Source organism: Myotis nattereri (genome assembly GCF_964212035.1).
Source record: "Myotis nattereri genome assembly, chromosome: 8".
NCBI classification, from domain to species: domain Eukaryota; kingdom Metazoa; phylum Chordata; class Mammalia; order Chiroptera; family Vespertilionidae; genus Myotis; species Myotis nattereri.
Window position 1 is genome coordinate 31487854 of NC_138083.1, and position 22585 is coordinate 31510438.

Below are 22585 nucleotides of genomic sequence, written 5' to 3' on the forward strand. Positions count from 1 at the left end.
CATCCCAGGGCTCTCTGTCCTGTTTGATGCTAAGAGTGTGATTGTGCATAGCTAAGCTGCTGGGGGTGTTCTGCAAAGTCAACACTCTCCTGGTTCCAAAGAAGTAAATCAACACTGGGCTGGTTGCATGAGATCATTTATGACCATAACTAGATCAGATTTGGGGCTGAATACCCAAATGTAACCCAGTCTTCATGGCTCCTTTTCTATCTTTAGCTTCTTCTAGGCAGAAGTAACCCTTCGGATTCTGGGCCTGGGTCTTCATTGAGAGAAAATCTCCCATCCCTTCAAATCTAATGCTCTTAAGGAACATGACTTTGGGGTAAAATTTAGAGGGTGTAAATGGCAAGCACAAGTGTGTGGTTAAGGCTCCTCACTCTATGTAAAATGGGGGTGTTAAGAAACGTTTAGGTTTTAGCTTAAAAGCTTTTGGGTTCTTTGTAAGAGCCAGGAGAAGAGTTTTGGGTCTGGTTGTGGTCAGAGCATTGAAGAGCTAAGAGAGAAGCAACGAGAACCAGGAGCCAGCCAAGGTGACTGTGATCTGCCTGCCAGGAGGTGGCAGTGCCAGGTGGGTTGGGGTTACTTTGATGCTTGATCTGTCAGCCTCCAGCAACCAGGGTGATGAGATGAAGATGGTAAAGGTTCCCTCCATAATCCACCATTGTCCAAAAGCATAAGGATTACTGAGTCTAAGACCTCATTTTACAGACAGGAAACCAAGGTCCAAGAGGGGAAGGGACTTGCCCAAGTTCACAGAGTGGGGCAGAAGCTGAAGCAGGACTTGAACCCAGGGCTCCTGGCTTCCACATGGCAGAGACAAAAAGGTGGATGGAAGAGGAACGGAAGCCATCTCCTCTGCTCTCAGCCCCTTGTGGCCCATCACTTGGCTGTGGCCACGTGGATGATCACAAAGCCCTTGATGTCTGAGAATTGGGGGCTGACAAAGTCCACCTGCAGCTGCCTTAGGCCACTCTTGGAGGGGGTGATGTTGAACTGGACCAAGGCCCTCTCTTGGGGCTCCAGGCTGGGTACACTGGGGGAAGGGAAAAGGAGAAAAGCAGACCATCAGCCCTCTCCCATTCCTGAGCTGGCCTGCCAGTCCGTGGCTCTCCAGAAACCTCAAGATCAAGGTCACACTAGCAGCTTCTCTACAGCCCATCTTAGAAGAAAGGCAGCCCTCCCCCCACACTTCCACCCTCCCCAGAGTGGCACTTACTCAATGCTGAGCTGTCCCTGGAGAAGGCCACTGCCCTCCACCATCAGCATACCGCCTTTTACTTTCTCCAAGAGGGGGTTGACCACCATCACTTCCACTACAACTGCTACCCCCACCATGGCCGGGCCCAGCACCTGGAGGGGCAATACCCATAAAATCATCCCTTCTCATCCTCATTTCCCCAGGAAAACCCATGGTCCTGGTGGGTCAGATGATGGGGCAAAATCATCTCTACCCCTTGCTTTCACACACCCAGTTACCTAGCTCCATCATTCTATCCATCCCCCTGCATCCATGCCATTTCTCCTACCCGTGAGAGTTTATGCCAGAGCCAGAAGCAACTCCCCCCCCCCCCCCAGCCTCTGATTTCCTCCCTCAGTTCGGCCAGGAACAAGGTGGTGGATGCGGACAGGGGTCACCTTGATGGTGATGAAGTCCTCCAGAGTAATGTCCTTTTCTACCAGGAGCTTCTCTCCTTTGGTGACAAGGCACATGGCAGCCAACAGGATCTTCTTGTCCTCTGTCAGGTCTTGCTTATATTGAGAGTAAGAGATTGTGATCGGGATCTTTCTCTCTGGAAGGGAAAGAAGAGGTGGGAGTTGGGAATCCAATGTTCTTTTTCAACGGGACCCAGAAAGAGGAAGGGGATGTTCAATTCACAGCTACACTCTTTCTGGTCCTTGCAACCAACCGGAGGAAGGCATTATCAGGCATTATCATTACCAGTTCGCAGATGAAGAAACCTAAGGCTCAGAGAGGGTAATTTCTTGTCCAATGCCACTTGGCAAGTGAATCAAAGAGCTAAGATGAGGTGGAATTCAAATTCAGGCCAGTCAGCTACCATGACATCAGATTGTCTCTCTAAGAGTTCCTGGAAATGTCTTTAAACTTTCCCTAGTCATTCCAGATGGAAATCTCTCAGTTCATTAACCATTTATCCCATCAGGAGTTCACTCACTGTCTATTGAGCACTTGTTATGTGCTAGTGCAGAGAAGAGGGAGACCAAAGACCTGTCTCATGCTTCCATTCGAGGGAGGAGGCCAATGTCCTCACAGTTCTCTCTTGTTCCTCCCCACTAAGGCCCAGTCCTAACCAGCCCCACCAATAATGAAAAACCTTCACTGATAACCCCACGCAGTGAGCTTGTGCCCTCTGCTTTCTAAGCTCCTCTGGTCCAGGCTATCTCTGTCTCTCACCAGCCACAAACACACTATCTATTCTTTTCTTGTGAGTATAGGTTACCACAGGCCATATCTGACTGCCAGTCATATTTGGGCTATTTTTTGACACACATATATAATTATTATTTAGGTGCACCATGTCCTTCCCAGTTTGTTCCAGACCCTACCATCCTCTACTGCTCTATTGCCACTGCTTTCCTTATTCCTGTTTCCTTCCTGCCCCTGAGTTTTAAACCTGTGGAAAAGGTTCATAAAGGCTTGAACTTGGCTCACACTGTCTGTTCCCCGAGAACTTCGATAAGGAGCATTTACAAAATACCTACAGCTGACAACATACTTTACGGTGAGAAACTCAAAGCTTTCCCACTCAGATCAGGAGCAAGGCAAGGATGTCCCCTCTCATCACTCCTTTTTAACATTGTACTGAATGTCCCCGCTAAGGCAATAAGACAAGAAAAGGAAATAAAAAGCATACAGATTAGGAAGGAAGAAAGAAAACTCATTGTTCACAGATGACATGATCATCTAGGTACAAGATTTGAAAGAACAACAACAACAACAAAGTCCTGGAACTAGTAAGTGATTACAGCAAGGTTACAGGATATATGATCAATATACAATCACTTTCCTATAAACTGGCAATGAAGTGAGATTTGAAATTAAAAACACAGTACCATTTACACTAGCATCCCCAAAATGAAATACTTGGGCATTAATCTGACAAAATATGTACAAGATCTATATAAGGAAAGAACAAAACTCTGATGAAACAAGCCAAACAAATAAACAAATGGAGAGATATTCTATGTTCATGGATAGGAAGACCCAATATTATCAAGATGCCAGTTCTTCCCAACTTGATTTATATTTAAGGCAATCCTATCAAAATCCCAGTAAGTTACTTCCTGGACATTGAAAAACTGATTCTAAAGTTTATGTGGAGAGGCAAAAGATCCAGAACAGTCAGCGTAATATTGAAGGAAAATAAGATCAAAGGAGCAGCACTACCTGATTTCAAGATTCACTAAAAACTACAGTAATCAAAACAATATGGTATTGGCAAAGAGCAGACAAATACATCAATGGAACAGAATAGTCCAGAAATAGAGCCACATAAATATAGTCACAAAGGAAATAAATGAAGAAATTATAGTTTTTAAAAAACATAATGCTGAAATAACTGGACATTCAAATACAAATAAACAAACAAACATAAATAAATGTAGGCACAGATTTATAGCCTTTACAAAAATGAGCTCAAAATAAATCATAAGCTTAAGTGTAAAAAACAAAACTATAAAATTCCTAGGAGAAAATCTAGAGATCTTGGGTATAATGGTGACTTTTTAGATACAACACCAAAGGCACAATCCATGAAAGAAAAAAATTGACAAGTTGGACTTCATTAAAATTATAAAATTCTGCTCTGTGAAAGACATTGTAGAGAGAATGAGAAGACAAGCCACAGACTGGGAGAAAGTATTTGCAAAAGATGTATCTGATAAAGGACTGCTGTCCAAAATATACAAGGTACCCTTAAAGTCAACTATAAGAAAATGAACAACACAATTAAAAAATGGGCAAAAGATCTGAACAGACACCTCACCAAAGAAGCTATACAGATGCATAGGAAAAGATGCTCAACATCCTAAATCATTAAGGAACTGCAAACGAAAACAACAATGAGATACTACCACACACCTATTAGAACGGCAAAACTCTAAAGCAGTGACAACTCCAAGTGTTGGAGAGAATGTAGAGCAACAGTAACTCCTGCTCATTGCTAGTGGAAATGCAAAATGGTACAGCCATTCTGAAAGACAGTTTGGCAGTTTCTTAGAAAACTACACATACTCTTTTACCATCCAGCAATCACACTCCTTGGTCTTTACCCAAAAGAGTTGAAAACTGTCCACACAAAAACCTGCACACAGATGTTTATAGCAGCTTTCTTCATCGTTGCTAAAACTTGGAAGCAACCAAGAAGTCTGTCCTTCAGTGGGTGAATGGATAAATAAACTGTTATATCCATATAATGGATTATTATTCAGCACTAAAAAGAAATGAGCTACCAAGCCACAAAAAAACGTGGAGGAATCTTAAGTATATGTTTCTAAGTGAAAAGCCAACTTGAAAAGGCTCTATGATTCCCACTATAGGACGTTCTCAAAGAGGCAAAACTATGGAGACAGTAAACAGATCAGTGGTTGCCAGGGGTTCAAGGAGAGGGAGGGAAGAATGAGTTGGTAAAAAAAAAAACTCTTCGCAATTTTAGGGCAGTGAAACTATTCTGCGTGATATTCCAGTGGTGAATACATGTCATTATACATTTGTCAAAACCCATAGAATGTACAATACAGTGGACCCTAATGTAAACTATGGACTTTATAAATAATGTATCAATACTAGCTCATCAATTATAACAAATGTTCCACACTAATGCAAGATGTTAATAATAGGGAAAGATGGGAGGTGGTGAGGGGCTATATGTGATCTATCTGTACTTTCTACTCAAATTTTCTGTAAATCTAAAACTGCTAAAAATGTCCATTAATTAAAAAATGATAAATATTAATAAATTTTATACTTTAATAGACATACCATTTGGCTCAGTAATTCCATGTTTGTGAATGTATTCTAACAAAACAATAAAAAATTCAGGTGAGAAAAAGGATATATATATTTGAACCAAGATGTTTACGTTACTGTATTTTTAAAGATTTTATTTTTTATTTAATTTCCTGCAGTTTCATTCTGATGGGTTTGGATATGAATTTGTGTGTGTATATATATATATATCTACACTAATAAAAGAGAAAAATGGTAATTGGCGTACGACGATACCCTTTTCATTGGCTAATCAGGGCTATATGCAAATTAACTGCCAACTATGATTGGCAGTTAACTGCCAACTAAGATTGGCAGTTAACTGCCAACTAAGATTGGCAGTTAACTGCCAACAAGATGGCGGCTAATTTGCATATGTAGGCACAATGCAGGGAGGCGAAAGGGAAAGCAGGAAGAAGCCCCCTGCCACTGACAGTGATCGGAAACCCAGGGGGGAGCTAAGAGCTGGGGGGCAGGGCAAAGGCCGCCTTTGCCCTGCCCCCAGCCATGATCGGAGAATCAGGCGCCTTTGCCGCCCTGGCCAGTGATAGCAGGAAGTAGGGGTGAGCCAGCGATGGGAGCTGGGCATGGTCGAAGCTGGCAGTCCCAGGAGCTAGGGGTCCCTTGCCTGGGCCTAAAGCAAAGCCCACGATCGCGGCGCCCCCCGCTGCCACTGCAGGTCCCCGCTGCCCGGGCCAGACGCCTAGGCCAGAGGCGTTAGGCCTGGGCAGGGGTGGAGCCTGCAACCGCGGGGAGCTGGGGGTCCCCTGCCCAGGCCTGACACCTCTGCCGGAGGCCTCAGGCCTGGTCAAGGGGCCGATCCGGAGACTGGTGATCGGAGGGTGATGAGGGTCAACTCCTCTGGCCGAGGCATCAGGCCTGGGTGGGGGGCGGAGCCGGGGATTGGGGGGATATGATGGTCCCCTTGCCCAGGCCTGAAGCCTGGGTCAGAGGCGTCAGGCTTGGGCGGGGGGTGGAGCAAGCAATCAGAGGGAGATGGGGGTCCCCTGCCCAGGCATGATTCCTGGGCCAGAGGCCTCAGGCCTGGGCGGGGGCCAGAGCCAGTGATCGGGGGAAGATGGGGGTCCCCTGTCCAAGCCTGACACCTCTGGCGGAGGCGTCAGGCCTGGGCCAGGGGCCGATCAGGTGATCAGAGGGTGATGGGGGTCTACGCCTCTGGCTGAGGCATCAGGCCTGGGCAAGGGGCAGAGCCAGCAATCGGAGGGGTCTGGGGTCCCCTGCCCAGGCCTGATGCCTGGGCCAGAGGCATCAGGCCTGGGCTGGGGGCAGAACCAGTGATGGGGGGAAATGAGGGTCCCTTGCCCAGGCCTGACACCACTGTCAGAGGTGTCAGGCCTGGGCAAGGGGCCGATCCTGCGATTGGAGGGTGATGGGGGTCAACGCCTGAGGGCTCCCAGTATGTGAGAGGGGGCAGGCTGGGCTGAGGGACACTCCCCCTCCCCCCCCACACCCAGTGCACGAATTTTGTGCACCGGGCCCCTAGTATATATATATTAGTGTATATATGTATATATATTAATATATATATATACACATATACATATACATATATATATATATTGATTTCAGAGAAGAAGGGAGAGGGAGAGAGAAACATCAATGATGAGAACCATGGATTAGCTGCCTCCTGCACGCCCCCTACTGGGGACTGAGCCTGCAACTCTGGGCATGTGTCCTTGATCATAATCGAACCCAGGACCCTTCAGTCCGCAGGTAGATGCTCTATCCACTTAGCCAAACCGGCCAGGGTAGTGTTTGTATTTTTAAATAGCAATAAGCTGATAACTACCCAAAAGAGGGGAAAAGATAAAATACATCACCATATATTTTGCAGATTACACATCTACTAAAATGATGTTAATGAAAGGCTTATAAAAATTTAAATTACAATGTAAAGTGTAAAGAGCAGAGCATCAATGAGTATTTGCAATATAATTAAAACGATGTTTTTCAAAAAGCAAACAAGCATTAAAAATTTGCAAGGAAAATATGTTCATCGGTAGGTGGGTGGCAGGATCGTGGGTGATCTTTCTCTTGCGTGCTCTCAGTCATTAATGACTGTGTATTACTTTCAATATGAAAAAAATTGCTAAAATTTTGGTCCTTGCAACCAAAGAGAAAGTATATGTTAATTAATATTTCATTATAAAGTGTGATTTAGATTTTGTGAAAATTAAATGGCACCTCCTTCATATGTTTTCACGCCTTGTCAAGATACACAAGTTTCCCTCACCAGAAACTGGCCCAGAGCAACAGTTTCTTTGTTTAATTGAATCCTTAGAGTTCAGAAGGTATGTGAAGAGACAGATAGACAAAGACAGAAAGAGGGAGAGAAAGACAGAGAGGTAGGGAGGGAGAGAGAGTAGGAAAAAGAATAATCAAATGGGATACATTTAGTAAATCATAGATGAAGTGCCAGGTGTAAAAAATCCTTGAAATACATATATTTAAAAACAGTTAGAATAAAGTACCTTAAAATTGTGCAAAAAATTTCAAAAGGATGATGTTTTGGTTCAAAATATCAAGAGTGTTTTTCAGGCAAATGCACCGTTAGGCACGTTAAGCACAGTCCGTGTGGGCTGACCGCACCCACCACTCCAGGGCCCGCGGTCAGGCCGCAGGGCCAGCGGCGCCATGTGCCTGGCTTTTGCCTGGGCTCTGAGACTGGTGTGAGTCCTGCCTCTGCACAGACTGATGTGTGGCCGTGGACTGGCGAGCTCACCTTTCTGGGTGTGAGTTGAATTCCCAGGACAGGGCCTGACATGTGCAAGCACTTAATAAACGTCTCTTATTCACCTACCCCTCTCACGCAGGACACCTGGAGAAGGCGACACAAGCGTATTCCACAGGGTGTGACATGCTCCCAGCATGTAAGAGTTCATACTAATTTATAAATAGAGACTATAGATCCTCTCACTATTCGGTCAGTTTGCCAGCAGGTGATTGTGACTTTTAGGACTCTTCTCATTGGTGAGCCCCTCTGAGCCCCAGCTTTCCCATCTGGAAAGTGCAGACTAGAGGCGAGGCCCCGGGCAAATGCTCAGAATACCCTCTCCTTTCCTGGGAATGAACGTAGGATTATGGGAAGTCAAGCCTCGCCCCCACCCTCCTGGAAAGGCGTTGGGCTGGCGGGGTCCCACCCGGCAGGGCGGGCGGTCTTACCTTCTTCGGGCCCCAGCCGCACCGCCTGGGAGTCCCGCAGGATCTCGGCCACCGGCCTGCGGGTGTAGAGGATGGTGGCACAGCTCACGTTGACTCGGACCCGCTGGGCCCGCGAGGTGAGGTTGGTCAGGCTCAGGGCCAGCTTGAGGTCGTGGCCCAGCATGGGCGGCTCCAGCACCTTGAACTTGCCCGCAATGCTGGGCTTGGTGGCGGGCTCCAGCAGGTCATCGCGCCAGAGGCCGCGGCCGCCGCCCCTGCGGACCCGGGCCCTCCTCCCAGAGGCTTCCACTCCGAACAGCTTCCTCACGGCCTTGCAGTACACCTGCCTCTCCTTCCGGGACCCTGCAGGGCACCGCACATCTCAGAGCCAGGCCACCGGTTCCCATTTCCCCTCTTCTCTGGGCAAAACCACCGCCCTCTCTTCACTTTAATTTCCCACGCTGCCGGAGGTCTCCCATTGGCAGCCCAGGAGCCATATGAAGACCTCAGCCGTATGCATTCTGTTTGGTTCTGGACTATTTCAATAACGTAAAAGTTTTTATTTATTTATTGGTTTTTTTTTTTTTTAATATATTTTTATTGATTTCAGAGAGGAAGGGAAAGGGAGAGAGAGATAGAAACATCAATGACGAGAGAGAATCACCAGATTGGCTGCCTCCTGCATGCCCCCAGTGGGGAGATGGAGCCGGCAACCCAGGCATGTGCCCCTGACCAGAATTGAACCTGGGACCCTGCAGGCTGCAGGCTCTATCCACTGAGCCCAACCGGCTAGGGCTATTTTTTTTTTTTTTTTTTTTTAGAGAGAGAAGGTGGGAGAGAGCACAAATTAGTGACCATGGCATAGGCTTTGGCAGATGATAAACAGGCACTGCTGTTATTGTTGTTATTATTATTATTAATTTTGAACTGGGCCCTAGTGCTAAGTATCCTAGATGTTCAAGTTAAAAAACTCTACTACTATCATCACTATGTTTAAAGTAATTATTATTATATGTGAACATAGCTCATACAGAGCTTGGCACATGGTAAGTGTTCAAGGACATGCAGCTATTATCATTAGATGTGGGAAATCTTAGAAAACAGAGGGAGCTATTACTAGAAGCTAAAGCAGCGGTTCTCAACCTGTGGGTCACGACCCCTTTGGCGGTCGAACAACCCTTTCACAGGGGTCGCCTAAGACCATCCTGCATATCAGATATTTACATTATGATCCATAGTAGTAGCAACATTACAGTTATGAAGTAGCAACGAAAATAATTTTATGGTTGGGTCACAGCACGAGGACCTGTATTTAAAGGGCCAGAAGGCTGAGAACCACTGAGCTAAAGGCACTTGGCTCAAAGCACAGAGACAGTGTTGAAGGGTGCTACCACCACCAGTCATCCGGGAAAGGGCCTGGTCCCGCCACCCGCGGTTGTCCCTCTGCCGCGGTCGGGTCATCGGGGAGGCTGACGGAGGCCGCCGTGCTGCCCTTACCCTCTGGGTACTTGTAGAGGCCCGTGATGTCTACGCGGGAGTTGCTGCCCACAGCTTTGGTGCTGATGCACCTCCCAATCTTCTTCGTGTCTGAATACACACGTTCCCTGCTGTCATCCTCGTTCCAGAGCCAGGTGATGTAGTCTGCATTGACCTCCGCAAACACAAAGGGGCCATCGTGGGCCAGGTGCACGTCGCCCTCACGGATGGCAGTGACTGAGGCCGGGCCGCACCGGAACACGCCTGGCAGGAGGGGTAGGGGTGAGCAGCATGGTGAGGGAAAGCAGGTGTCTGGGACCCACCCGGCTGAGCCCATACCTTCGCTCTCCTCCTGGGGGGTGGCATCCAGAACCTGCCAGCCATTGTAAGAGGGGCCCAGGTCCTGCCGGGCAAACCAGCTCTCATTCCAGACGTGGAAATTCCTGCCACAGAGAGAGGAGGGGGCAGGGTGGCCTACAGTGAGCACAGAGCCCCATGTTAGGGGAACTTCCTGGTGGGAGCCATCCCTGGGCCGGTACTCTGCAAGGGTGCTGAGGCGGGATCTTGTGAGCCATTCATTCAACTGGTCTGATGAGAACGTATCGTGTGTGTGTGTGTGTGTGTGTGTGTGTGTGTATCAATAACCTGTTGTTTAAGGTACTAGAAATACAACTGCAAATAAGACAGAAGATCCCTTCTCACTCATTTGTGGAATATAATGAACAACATAAACTGATGAACAAGGACTGATCCAGAGACGGAGAGGCATTGATTGGACTGTCGGGCCTTGGAGGGAAGGTAGGGGAGTGTGGGGGCAAGGGGGAAGGATCAACCAAAGGACTTATATGCAACCATATAGGCCTAACCAATGGACACGAACAATGGGGGGGTGAGGGCATGAGCGGGGGGGGGGGGGCGGTAGAGGGTAACGTGGGGACAAGGACACATATGTAATATCTTAATCAATAAAAAATATATATAAAAAAACAAAAAAACAAAACAAACAAAAAAAAACAACAACAAAAATAAGACAGAAGATCCTTGCTCTCATGCTCTCATGCAGCTTACATTCTAACAAAGGAGACAGATGGGGAGATAGGGAAAATTAAATAAGCAGATAAATAAAACAAATGCAAATAACAATGCTGTGAAAGAGGGGCCTGAGAGAGCATCACTGCTGGAGACCTGCTGTAGGTAAATGACATCTGAGATGCGAGTTAAAGGAGAAAGAAGTAGCCACGGGAGGAGTGAAGGGAACAGTGTTCCGGGCAGGAGGACTAGCATGTGCGAAGGCTCCCGAGACAAGAAAAAGCTTCAGTGTGTTCAAGGAACAGAAGGTATGTAAGTATCTCTGGGCTACAGCAAGCATGGGGTGCACGTAGGGTTCAGGTTATGCAGAGTTCTGTAGGCTTTGGTAAGGAGCTCAGGTTCTATTTTAAGTTTCCTACGTTAAAGATGAGACTGTGAGACGAGGAAAGGTGACACAGGGTCACACAGTAAGGAAGCAGCAGAGAGAAACCTAGTTGGTTCAACGTGGCATCTTTACAGCTGGTCTCCGAACCCTTGTTTGGTAGGTAATGGTCTTTGGGAAGACATCTTGATAAGCATCTGGGGGCAAAAAGGAGGACAGCGACAGCCTGCATGGTGACAGAGGCCCCAGCATCCAAAAGAAGGCCTGTTCCTTTTTGTGGCGCTCCCGTGGGGACAGGGAGCGAAGAGAAGCAAAAAGAGAAGGAAAGGGGAGAAGAGAGGCAGGTGATGTGAGGCAGGAGAAGGGCGGCGGGAGGGCTCCTGGGCACACTCCCTGGCGGGGCGAGGACATTCGAAGGCCAGGCTAGCCAAGGCTGTCTGTGCTCTGTGTTGTATGTTCTTCCTGGTTTCCTCTGCTCTTTAGAAAGTTGGCTTGTGTGTCAACTCATATACGTATGAACATTCGGACGAGGTTATTCACTGAAGCCTTGTCTATAAAAGGCAGCCGTTCGGTCCATCCATGTGAGATGGTCAGAGAAACAATGATTGTTCCCATGAAACTGGAAGGCAGACCGGGTGCACACCCCTGCTGGTCCGCTCACTAGCTGTATGGCCTTAGACAAGGTACCTAACCTCTCTGTGCTCAGGTTCCTCATCTGCAAAATAGAGATAATAATACCACCTAGCTCACAAGGTTCTTTGGAGGAACGTGAGTTAGTATATATGTGCACGCAGGACTGGGCCTCGCATACACTAGTGCGACATTATTTTACACACTACAAATAAGAAGAAAACCTTGAATGTACTGACATAAAGTTGTTAAATGCAAAAGCAAGATGACAGTACAGGCAGATCTGGAAGATGTTTTGGGTTCGGTTCCAGACCACCACAATAAAGCGAGGTATCACAATAAACGAGCTGTGATTTTTTTGCTTACGGGGGAGGGGGTCTTGTCAAAAATGCAACATCTGTGAAGTTCAATAAAGCGAAACACAGCCCTAACCGGTTTGGCTCAGTGGATAGAGCGTTGGCCTGCAGACTCAAGGGTCCCAGGTTCGATTCCGGTCAAGGGCATGTACCTTGGTTGCAGGCACATCCCCAGTTAGGGGGTATGCAGGAGGCGGCTGATCAATGTTTCTCTCTCATCGATGTTTCTGACTCTCTATCCCTCTCCCTTCCTCTCTGTAAAAAATCAATAAAATATATTAAAAAAAAAAAAAGCGAAACACAATAAATAAAATGTGCAACAAGACGAGGTCTGCCTTGTTACACAACGCTGCCAATGTTAAAAAGCAGGTGTGTAAGGGACTCACTGTGTGCTTGTTCTTGTGTCTGCAGGGACTCTGGGAAGAGATGGGAGAAGCTGATCACAGTGCTGCCTCCGGGAGGAGGACAGGGAGGCTGGGACGGGTCGGAGGGAGACTTACCACTGTGGCCCATTTTGTACCTTTGGAATTTCAAAGCACATGAATGCATTTCCTATTTTCAAAAATGTAGCCCTAGCCGGCTTGGCTCAGTGGATAGAGCGTCAGCCTGCGGACCGATGGGTCCCAGGTTCGATTCCAGCCAAGGGCACATGCCTGAGTTGCAGGCTCGATCCCCAGTAGGGGGTGTGCAGGAGGCAGCCGATCAATGATTCTCTCTCATCATTGATGTTTCTATCTCTCTCTCCTTCTCCCTTCCTCTCTGAAATCAATAAAGAAATATATTTTAAAAAATGTAATAGTCACAGGACTCTGGGGAGGGCTTTGTCCTACAGAGGGGAGGACCAGGGGTTCGAGGTGGTCAGACCCTGAGCCCCCTCATGACCTCCGAGTCACGTGTCCAAAGACTCCTGCATCTCAGCAGAGTCCCTCTGCCTAGGACCCCCCCACCACACACACGGTGCCTCTCACTCCTCCCAGAACTGGCTCAACTCAGGAGAGTTGGGCTCCAGGTTGGGGACCGCCTCAGGGAGCCCCTCGGACCCAGCGGGCCCGGGACCCACCACATGCTGTCTTCCGTCAGGTCCTCCAGGGTCCGCCCGAAGGAGTCCACGTATTTGTCCACACTCAGGTTCCTGTCTGTGTCATGGGCTGAGTTAAAGTTGGACACAACCCGTGTCGCGATCCCTAAGCACCTAAGGACTGAAAAGTAGGAGGCTGGTGAGGCTCCAGGAGCAGCCAGGCCCCTGCACTGGGGAGGGGTCTGGCGCCCCCAGCTTGCTGCCCCCCTCATTTCTGGCCACAGGCTCCTCCTTGTCTTTGTCTACTTGGTCAGGGCCGAGACTCCTGTCTCCACTCTCACAAACACCACCCTCTCCTCTACCCTCTTTCAGGGGACTTCTGGGGACACTACTGCCCCCTCCCCCACTTTTGAATGGACAGGCTCCAAGGCTGGCAGGACCTTGGAAGCCATGTAACAGCCTTGGAATCCTGAGGGGACCGGAGGCCGTGGGGCCACAGGGTTTGCCCAAGGGCACTCAGTGAGTTCCAGGCAGAGGGAGGGGGGACTCCTTCGGCCAAATAAATGATCCACAGTCACGTAAATGAACTATCCGCTTTCTCTCTTCATTAGCCAGACTTCTATTTCCCCTTCACCAGTAAAGAAAGACTGGGTGTGGTTTTTTTTTTTTTTTTTTTTTGCGGGGGTGGGGGGGTGGGGGGGAGTGCATGGGGGGGCGGAGAAGAGAAGAGATCTATGCAAATTAATGTAAATGAGAGAAGTGGCCTAATTTCGGAGTACCTGTGCACATGACTCCAGCGAAGACCCAACACTGGCCGTATTTGACTGGCTTGAACCTGCCCTTGAACCACTTGTGCAGGATGGCCACGCTGCCGCGCCAGTGCAGCGGGCTGGTGCCGCCGCCGTACTTGCCCTGCCACTGGCCTTGAACCACGCCCCGGTCGTTGTTGCTGTTCACCTGCACAGACGGATGGGTCCACCACCAGCAGGCTCCCCCCTTTCAGTTGGCAGGCTGACGCTCTATCCACTGAGCCAAACCGGTTAGGACGGGGCTCCCCCCTTCGGCAGCCTCACCATTGAACAATCACCTCCAGCTTTGGACCACCCAGGCATTTGGGGTCACCCCTTGCTTTTAAATTGTCTGAAAATTTTACTGTCTTAAAATTTCTACTTTTCGCTACCATTTACTACGTGTAGTGACCTCCCATTTGGTTACTCTATTCTTAAAAATCATCTACAGTCTTAGAGCATTTCCTGTTTTAAATGGTGTGTTTTGGGGAACTGTTGGTTGAATAATAATTATGGAGATGGCTAACATTCAATAAATGCTTCCCGGGTGCCAGGCACTCCTCTAAAGCTTTGGGCCCACTATATTAACCTGCTTAAAGTAGGTTCTATTATTTTACTTTTGTGTTCAGATGAAAAAGAAAAAAAAGAAAGAAAAAGAGAGAGAGATTCAGAGAGGTTACGGGACTTTCCCTGGTCACACAGCAGGTGAGTGAAAGGAGTTCAGGGCTTGTGCCCCAGGGCCATAGTGTCTACTGTCAGCACTGGCCACTGCTTCGGAGTCCCTGTGCTCCAACAGCTCTCTGAGGTCTTGGGGAACTGAGAGTATCAAATATGAGAAAAGCAGCTTTGTCCATTTTGTCTAACACTTGCTTTCTTAGAGAGAGCTACAAGGCCTTCTTCTGAGGAGGGAGGACTGGTGTGTAATGGGTTAAAGATGGCAGCCCTCCCCCTGAGGTGAGTCTGAGCACCCTCTCCCCGAATCTGGCTGCTGTGGCTACTTTGCCAAGGACTATGGTGGAAGTGACGCTGTGCCAGTGTCCAGGCCCAGGCGCTCATGCCACTGGCAGCTCCGGCTTCCTCTTTCTGGAACAACCAGGTGGGGAGAAGCCGGGTGCCGTGCCTGATTACCCTGAGACTTCCCTGCTCCGAGGAAGCCCAGCCCAGCCACGTGGAAAGGCTGCATGGAGAGACAGTGATGACTGGCCAGTCCCAGCTCTTCCCACTACCCCATCCCAGCTCCAGCCAGGAGAGTGCAGAAGCCATCTTCACGGTCCAGCTCCGGCAGGCGCAGCACGGGAGAGACCAAGGGCTGCCAGAGAACACTGGCCGCCAGAACCAAGGCCCCAGACATCTGCAGCCACTCAGACACCCCCCGCCCAAGCATCTTGGAGCAGAGACAAGCCATCCGCGCAGTGCCCTGCCCAAGTCCCTGATCCGTAAAATTGTAAGCATAATAAATGGTTGTTTTAGAGCCCTGAGTTTTGGGGTGGTTTGTTAGGCAGCTGTAGAGAATTAAAACAAGAGGTTGGCGGGGATGGCGGGGCTCCTCACCATCGCGCTGATGATCCTGGTGACGTAGACGGGGTCGTGGCGGCAGGACACATCGGTGGCCGGGTCGTTTTGGTGACTGGGGCTCCGGTCCAGGATGGAGAGGCAAATGTTCAGGATGTCCTCCTCAAACTGTCCCCAGAGAGGCTGTGCTTAGAGCCAGAGCCTCACCCATATTCCAGACCCTCCCACGACCTCACCCAGTCAGTCATTTGTGTTGTGCAGGGGAAGGGGAGTTTGCCTCCCCATACCCCCTAGAGGTCCCACAGAGCATCCCCAAGACTCAGAAACCCTTCCTCAAAAGTCACCCGGGAACCAGAAGCTCAACCCTAACCACGTCCTCTCCTGCTCAATAGCCCCCGTGGCTCCCCAGTGCCCGCAGTCAATAGTGTGAACTTGTGGCTCTGGAGTCACGTCAACCCCACCGGCTTACTCGGATGGTTTCTATGATTTTTTTCAACTACATTCAAATTAATTGGCAAACTGGGCGAATTCATTTAAACACTGGGAAGTTTTTACATACAAATTAAAATGTCCAGTCTTGGAAAATTTGGAGGGTCTGGGAACCCTCACTTTCCCACATGACTCTAAGCAGTGGATGCTGAGAAGTGTATTGTCCCCAGTCCCTGACCCCAAATGCTTTCCACACCCACTCCTCAGCCCACAGTCAAGGTCCTTCCCTGGCCTGCCACCCTTCTTCTGGCTGGTCACCTGGAGCCCGGGCAGACGGAGCTCCTCCAGCAGAACCTCGGTACCCTCCGACTTCCCACCTCCTGCTGCCCTGTCTGCTCTTCCCTCTGCCCGTCCAGGTCCCGCCCAACTTTGGACACCAGCCCCTGTTAATACCAAGAAGCCTCCCACAAGCCCCACCGTGGCGTTTCCTTTCATGATCTTCTGAACACCCTCTGCTCCCGCCTCTGCTACCCTGACTTCCCTCTGCCCATCTCGCCTGTATTGTAACTATTTATCTAAGCCAGAGGCTCTCAGGTGGGGCCCCAGACCAGCAGCAATGACTTCACGTGGGATCTTGTTAGAAATGCAAATGATCCCCTCTCCAGCCCTTCATGAGTCAGCCACTCTGGGGTGGTGCCCAGCCATCTGTGTGTTTTCAGGGGCCTTCCACGTGATGCTGGTACAAGCTTGAGACTGAGAACCCTTGATCTACGCTATTTATCTTTCTACTAGAGGCCAGGTGCACGAAATTCGTCCACGGGGGTGGGGTGGGGGGGTGGGCGGTGTTCTCTCAGCCTGGCCTGCACCCTCTCCAATCTGAGACCCCTCAGGGGATGTCCGACTGCCGGTTTAGGCCCAATCCCTGGCAGTCGGATATCCCTCTCACAATCCGGGACCGCTGGCTCCTAACTGCTCACCTGCTTCCCTGCCTGATTGCCCTAACTGCCCCCCCTGCCAGCCTGGTCACCTCAAACTGCCTCTGCCTGCTGGCCTGATTGCCCCTAACTGCCCCCCCCCCCCACTGGCCTGGTCACCCCTAATTGCACCCCCATGGCCTGGTTGCCCCAACTGCCCCCCCCCCCCCCCCGCCAGCCTAGTTGTCTCCAACTGCCCCCTTCTGCTGGCCTGGTTGCCCCTTATTGCCCCCCCCCCCCATGGCCTGGTCACCCCCAACTGCTCCCCCCCGCCAGCCTGGTCACTCCCAACTTCCCCCCTTGCCAGCCTGGTTGCCCCACTCAGCCTGCTGTTCAGTCATTTGGTCACCTTTCCCTAACCCCCCTGCTGGCTTGGTCACTCCACACAGCCTGCTGTTCAGTCATTTGGTCGTCCCTCACTAACCCCCCTGCCAGCCTTGTCGCCCCATGCAGCCTGCTGTTCTGTCGTTTGTTTTGGTCCTGACGGCCCCTGACTTTTTATATATTAGGATAGCAGAACTGACCCATTCTGTTTCCAAACACATCCAAAGCACTTTGCCTTCCCAAGGACGCAGCGCAGGCCATGACACAACTAATAGTAGATGAATGAATGAATGGACGTATTTGCTCTGGGAGCCAGACAGCTTTTCCCTCCTGGGAGAAAGGGCTCCTGGGTTGAGTTTTCGCATGCCCTAGCCCACGTCCCCCTTGTGGCCGGTGCCCCTGGAGACCTGCCCGAAGTTCCAGCCTTGGGCTCGGATGCACTTCTCCACGCCTCGGAAGATGATCCCGCTGTCATTGAGCACGTACTCCTGTCTCTCCTCCTCTGAGGCCAGAAACACATCATCCTCTGAAAGGCACAGGTCAAAGGGGCTCAGCAGGGACCAGCTGCAGGAGGTGCAGGGAGGCTGGCTGGCAGGAGAGGCCAAGAGGGGCTTGCTGGGCTCCCGGGCTGTCATGAGGCCAAGCTCCATTCCACCTGGCTGATCTCTCCCAGGCAGGGACCAACCCCAACCCAGCCCAATACTGAAGGATTTTAGGGGTCCTGATGTCTTTGGCTGACCCTACTGGTACCAACAGCAGCCTCAAATTTCTTCAGTACTAATAAGAATACTGACCCCAGAACCCCTTATAATGTGTTTACTATATTGCAAGCATTAGTGCTATGAATTCTCACCATAACCCTTAGAGGTAGGCTGTTATTCCCATATTACAGATGAGAAAGCTGAGACTCATAGAGAGAAGCAACAGGAGAGCCGGGACCGAACCAACGCTGTCTGATGGCTAAAGCCCAGCTCTTACCCACTCCTGGGTCCCTCCTGCCTCAGGCCCCATCGCTGCCCACTGGCCTCTGCACACAGAAACCACCGATTCCCATCCCCCTGGCACAGGCTCCTGTGGAGCACCTGCTACCAGGTTCCTCTGCCCAGTGCCCACCTCCACCTAGGCCTGGCTCTCACCAAGATCTTGGCATTGACCTCCCTAGCCATTGACCTGCCTCCCAGGCCCTTCCTAAGGGTAAGCCCTCCTCTAGGACAACTTCCAGGAAAGCTTTTGCTTCGGTCTTGGCAGCTCCTACCTGGGCACCAGGGGTTGAAAAGGAGAACAAACTCGCCCAGCTTCCGGTCACTGTGTTTGCGGCGAGAGGAAAGCCTGGCGCTCAGCCGGTAGCGGCCAATGACGGCATCGGGAGGGCTGGTGACCTTGATGGTCACTGTTTTCCCCTTCTGAGCCGCCCTCACTGCCGTCCAGGCATTTCCCACCTCCAGCTCCGATGTCGGGAACACGGCTTTGGTGCCGAGAGCCTCAGAAGCCTGGGGCCCTGGAGGAGAGGAGAGGCACTCAGGAGACCAGTCACCTCAGGAAATCCAGCTCCGGAAAAGCAGAAAGCCGCCGGCCTGGACGTGCAGCCTTCCCTCCCCGAGCTGCTGGGACACCACTGCGGGGAAGAGCCTGGCCAAGACAAGACTAGGCCTTGGCAGAATGGGGTACTCAGCTGTCCCGACTCCCACCCGCCTCCTGGATCAGAGAGAAAGTGACAGGCCCCTTTGAGACCAAAGTCTGCCTTTTGTCTGGCCAGGAGAGAAAGGTGTGGGCTGACAGGTGCCTGCTGATTTCTTTTTCTTTTTTTTTTAAAATATATTTTATTGATTTTTTACAGAGAGGAAGGGAGAGAGATAGAGTCAGAAACATCGATGAGAGAGAAACATCGATCAGCTGCCTCCTGCACATCTCCTACTGGGGATGTGCCCGCAACCCAGGTACATGCCCTTGACCGGAATCGAACCTGGGACCCTTGAGTTTGCAGGCCGACGCTCTATCCACTGAGCCAAACCGGTGTCGGCTGCCTGCTGATTTCTTGACCTTCCAGAATCCTTGGTGTCCTCAGGATTCCAGAGTCATCATCTTGTCTAACCCTCTGCCTGCTGCAGCACCTCCCAGCCACCCCCAGAAAGCTGTCGTCAAAACCGTCCAGGATCCAGGGCTCAGCCCACCTATAGGGATTTGTTTGCCCCCAAGTCTGCGCTGATGACTACAGGGTCTCAGGTCACTGGTCACAAGACAAGTGTTCCTGACTGTGGCCCAGTGGGGGCTGCCGTGAGCCAGTTACCTGTCTCCACCGTGAAGATGAGGGTGTCCTTGCTGTCCAGGGCACAGTTCAGCTCCAGCATGAAGGTGAACATCTGGCCCCTGCGAACCACCAGCTCGGGGCCGGGGTACTCCTGGGTGTGGTGGGCAGCACCATTCCTTGGCCACTGCCAGTCCACCTCCGTGACTCTGATCCCTGAGGGAGAGGACAGGGAGATGAGGCCAAGCCCGTGGCACGTTTCTCACCCCTGCCCCCATCTGCCTCAGCCTGTCAGCCACATGCTCATTCAGCCACTAGTTGTCTCACACAGTGGATCCTGGTTATTTGTGGTAGTTACGTTCTAGCAAGTCTCCCTGAACACTGAATTAGTGAGCACTGAACCACAGCTCTTAGGGAAAGTACAGGGCTAGGTTCCTGGGAGCCTTTGTCACAATTTGCTTCATCAGTCGATCAATATATAACCTTGTTTTTATATATTGATGAGCAGCATGTGAGCGGGGCTGCTGGCAGACAGGTGACAGGGATGGGGTGGGGGGGACCACGGCGGGAGGGGCGGGGCAGGGGCATGGAGGATGTGTTTCTGTTTAAAGGCACCTTATCCTATCTAATAAAAGGCTAATATGCAAATAGACTGAACAGCGGAACAACTGAACAACCGGTCACTATGATGTGCTCTGACAACCAGGGGGTGTGTGTGGAACATGGTGGGCGTTGGCCATGGTGGGATGGTGGAGCAGGTGAGCGAGGGCACCAGACCAAGATGGGCGCCAGTCGCTGTCATCTGGGCGAGCCTCTGGTGGTTACTGAAAATTCTTTGTTCTCGCATGCTGCAGTCCCGCTCGGCATTTGCACCTGCTTTTGGCACAGGCCCCGCTCACACCCACTGCCAGCACCAGAGCTGCCACTTGCACCTGCTGCTGGTGCCCAGTGCCAGTCTTGACCACTCAGCACCATCAGCGGGTGGGAGCAGTGGCTGCCAGCCCTGATTGCCCCTGAGGGTTTCTCCACCTCTCCCTACTCCTGAGGGGCGATCGGGGCAGCAGCCATTCGCATCCACTGACGGCGCTGGCCCCAATAGCTCTGCGCCTTCAGCATGTGAGCGGGGCTGCTGGCAGACTGGGGACAGGGATGGGGTGGGGGGACCGTGGCGGGAGGGGCCGGGCAGGGGCATGGAGGATGGACCAAGACCTGCCCCTGTACCTACCAGCATGCCTCACAGCCCACAGTTCCTCTCAAGGTGCACCAATCCATGCACTGGCCCCCTAGTTTAATATATTGTTGATTCATTAACATTACACTCATGGACAACACTGTACCTCAGGCCTGAATGAAGCTTAGCTAACATGCGTTTTCTCCGTAAAGCACGGCGTAGCCTCCTGTGCTTAGGAACATTAGACAGCGCTTCCGCACTAAGCTTGGGGCCATTTTTAACTTCAAAATTATCAACAAAAAAGACAAAAATGCGAAAACATGGCATTAAATAGACTGCAAAAGGACACTTGTTTGTAGTACAAGAGCGGAAATAAGAAGACAGAGCATCACCGTTTCCCACTACAGCTGGGAGCACCCATGTTAGGCCACCCGATTTTCCTCAGTCTGCACATGAGGACTGACTTGGAATTAAAAATAAATTGCAGGCAGTAGGCCAATTTGCAAACACGGAATCCACAAATACGGGGATGGACTGTGTATTTTCTGTGCCAGGCTGGCACTGGGATATATTGGTCCGCGAGATAGATCTGGACTTTCCCTCGAGAGATACACAGTGAGGCTTTGTGGCTCAGTCATTGTGAGCGCAGCCTTTGGGATCAGCTCATGAGGGTTCATATCTTGACTTGGTCATCTAGTGGCTAAACTACCTTCTGCTTGATTTCTCTGTGCTCCAAGGTACTCTTCTGTAGAGTGGGAATAGCAATACCTTGTGGAGGACAACTGGCTGCCATTTGGAGCCCCAAGAACAGAGCTTTAATTATTTATTTGCTGTTGTTAATCCTCACCTGAGGATATTTTTCCATTGATTTTTAGGGAGAGTGGAAGAGAGAGGGAAAGGCAGAGAGAAACATCAACATGAGAGAATCATCAATTGGTTGCTACCTGCACGTGCCCCGACCATGGCCCGGGCTGGGGAGGAGCCTGCAACCAAGGTACATGCCCTTGACCGGAATCGAACCTGGGACCCTTTGGTCTGCAGGCCGATGTTCTATCCACTGAGCCAACCTGGCTAGGGCCAGAGCTTTATATTCCAGATGAGCAAGGTGATATGTAAATAGATGAGTCCACAAATAACTATCATTCTGATATAGGTTGTTAAGGCAAAGTACGTGGAGCTGAAAGGAAGTATTAAAGAGGGGCCTAGCCTGGTCTGCAGGTGATAGCGAGGCTCGCTTGAGGAGGGGGCATTTAGACTGTCTTGAATTGGATGGGGTGTCTCCAGTGGAAAGGTGGGTGGCATATCCAGCCTCAACCCAAGCATCTTCTCCCTCCATCCACTTCCGCCTACTTCAGTGTTCATTCATTCAGGTGTTGGGTGCTGTGCTGGGTGCTGCAGGCTCCACGGCCATGAATGATACCTTCGCCCTGCCGCCAGGAGGCTGCAGTCCGGCAGAAGAGCAGGTCTATCTCAAACATCTAAGAGAAAGATTTGGGGAGTATCCTCATGGCATGACACCTAGTTTCTGCTGACCAAGTGATCCAAGAGACCAAGGTGGAAGCTGCAATGCCTTTTATGACCAAACCTTAGAAGTTGCACTCGGTCTACCATAGGCTATTGGTCAGGGCCGCTACAAAGGTCTGCACAGGTTTAAGGGGAAGGAACACACCCCACCCCTTATGAAAATGGGTCAATGCCACATTGTAAGAAGGACATGTGAGATGAGATCTAGTGTATTGAGATGTCCATCCTGTCAAATACAATCTTCCACACTTGAGAACCACTGAAGTAATGTCATCAAGTATTCCCTGCCCCGGGGTACCCGCCATGGGGCTCTTGGCTCTGTTTTATTAGGTACCTAGTATACAGTAAGTGCTCAGTAATTCTGGGCTGGATAATTTAATAAAGCTTCCTATGAACCAGGCACTTATAAAACTAAACATTTAATAAATATTAGCTCATTTAATCTTCATAAACCTGTTCCAACTTCACAGATGGGGAAACTGAGTCGCATAGCCTATATGTGATGGAGCTGGGAATCTGGCTTCTGAGTCTGTGCTTGTTTGGGACCTCTAGGCTATGTT

The 22585-nt window shown here is 50.4% G+C and overlaps 1 protein-coding gene across 1 annotated transcript; it reads right to left on the reverse strand.

The window, feature by feature from the left end:
- Positions 1-879: 879 nt before the first annotated feature.
- TGM6 (transglutaminase 6) lies at positions 880-21979 on the reverse strand (the record flags this gene model as incomplete). Its single annotated transcript, XM_081097706.1, has 13 exons — positions 880-1033; positions 1217-1350; positions 1636-1790; positions 8189-8530; positions 9665-9907; positions 9983-10086; positions 13101-13239; positions 13838-14015; positions 15398-15526; positions 17493-17611; positions 18341-18583; positions 19373-19546; positions 21922-21979. 13 exons carry the CDS (start codon positions 21977-21979, stop codon positions 880-882), a joined length of 2172 nt encoding a protein of 723 aa, XP_080953832.1.
- Positions 21980-22585: the final 606 nt, after the last annotated feature.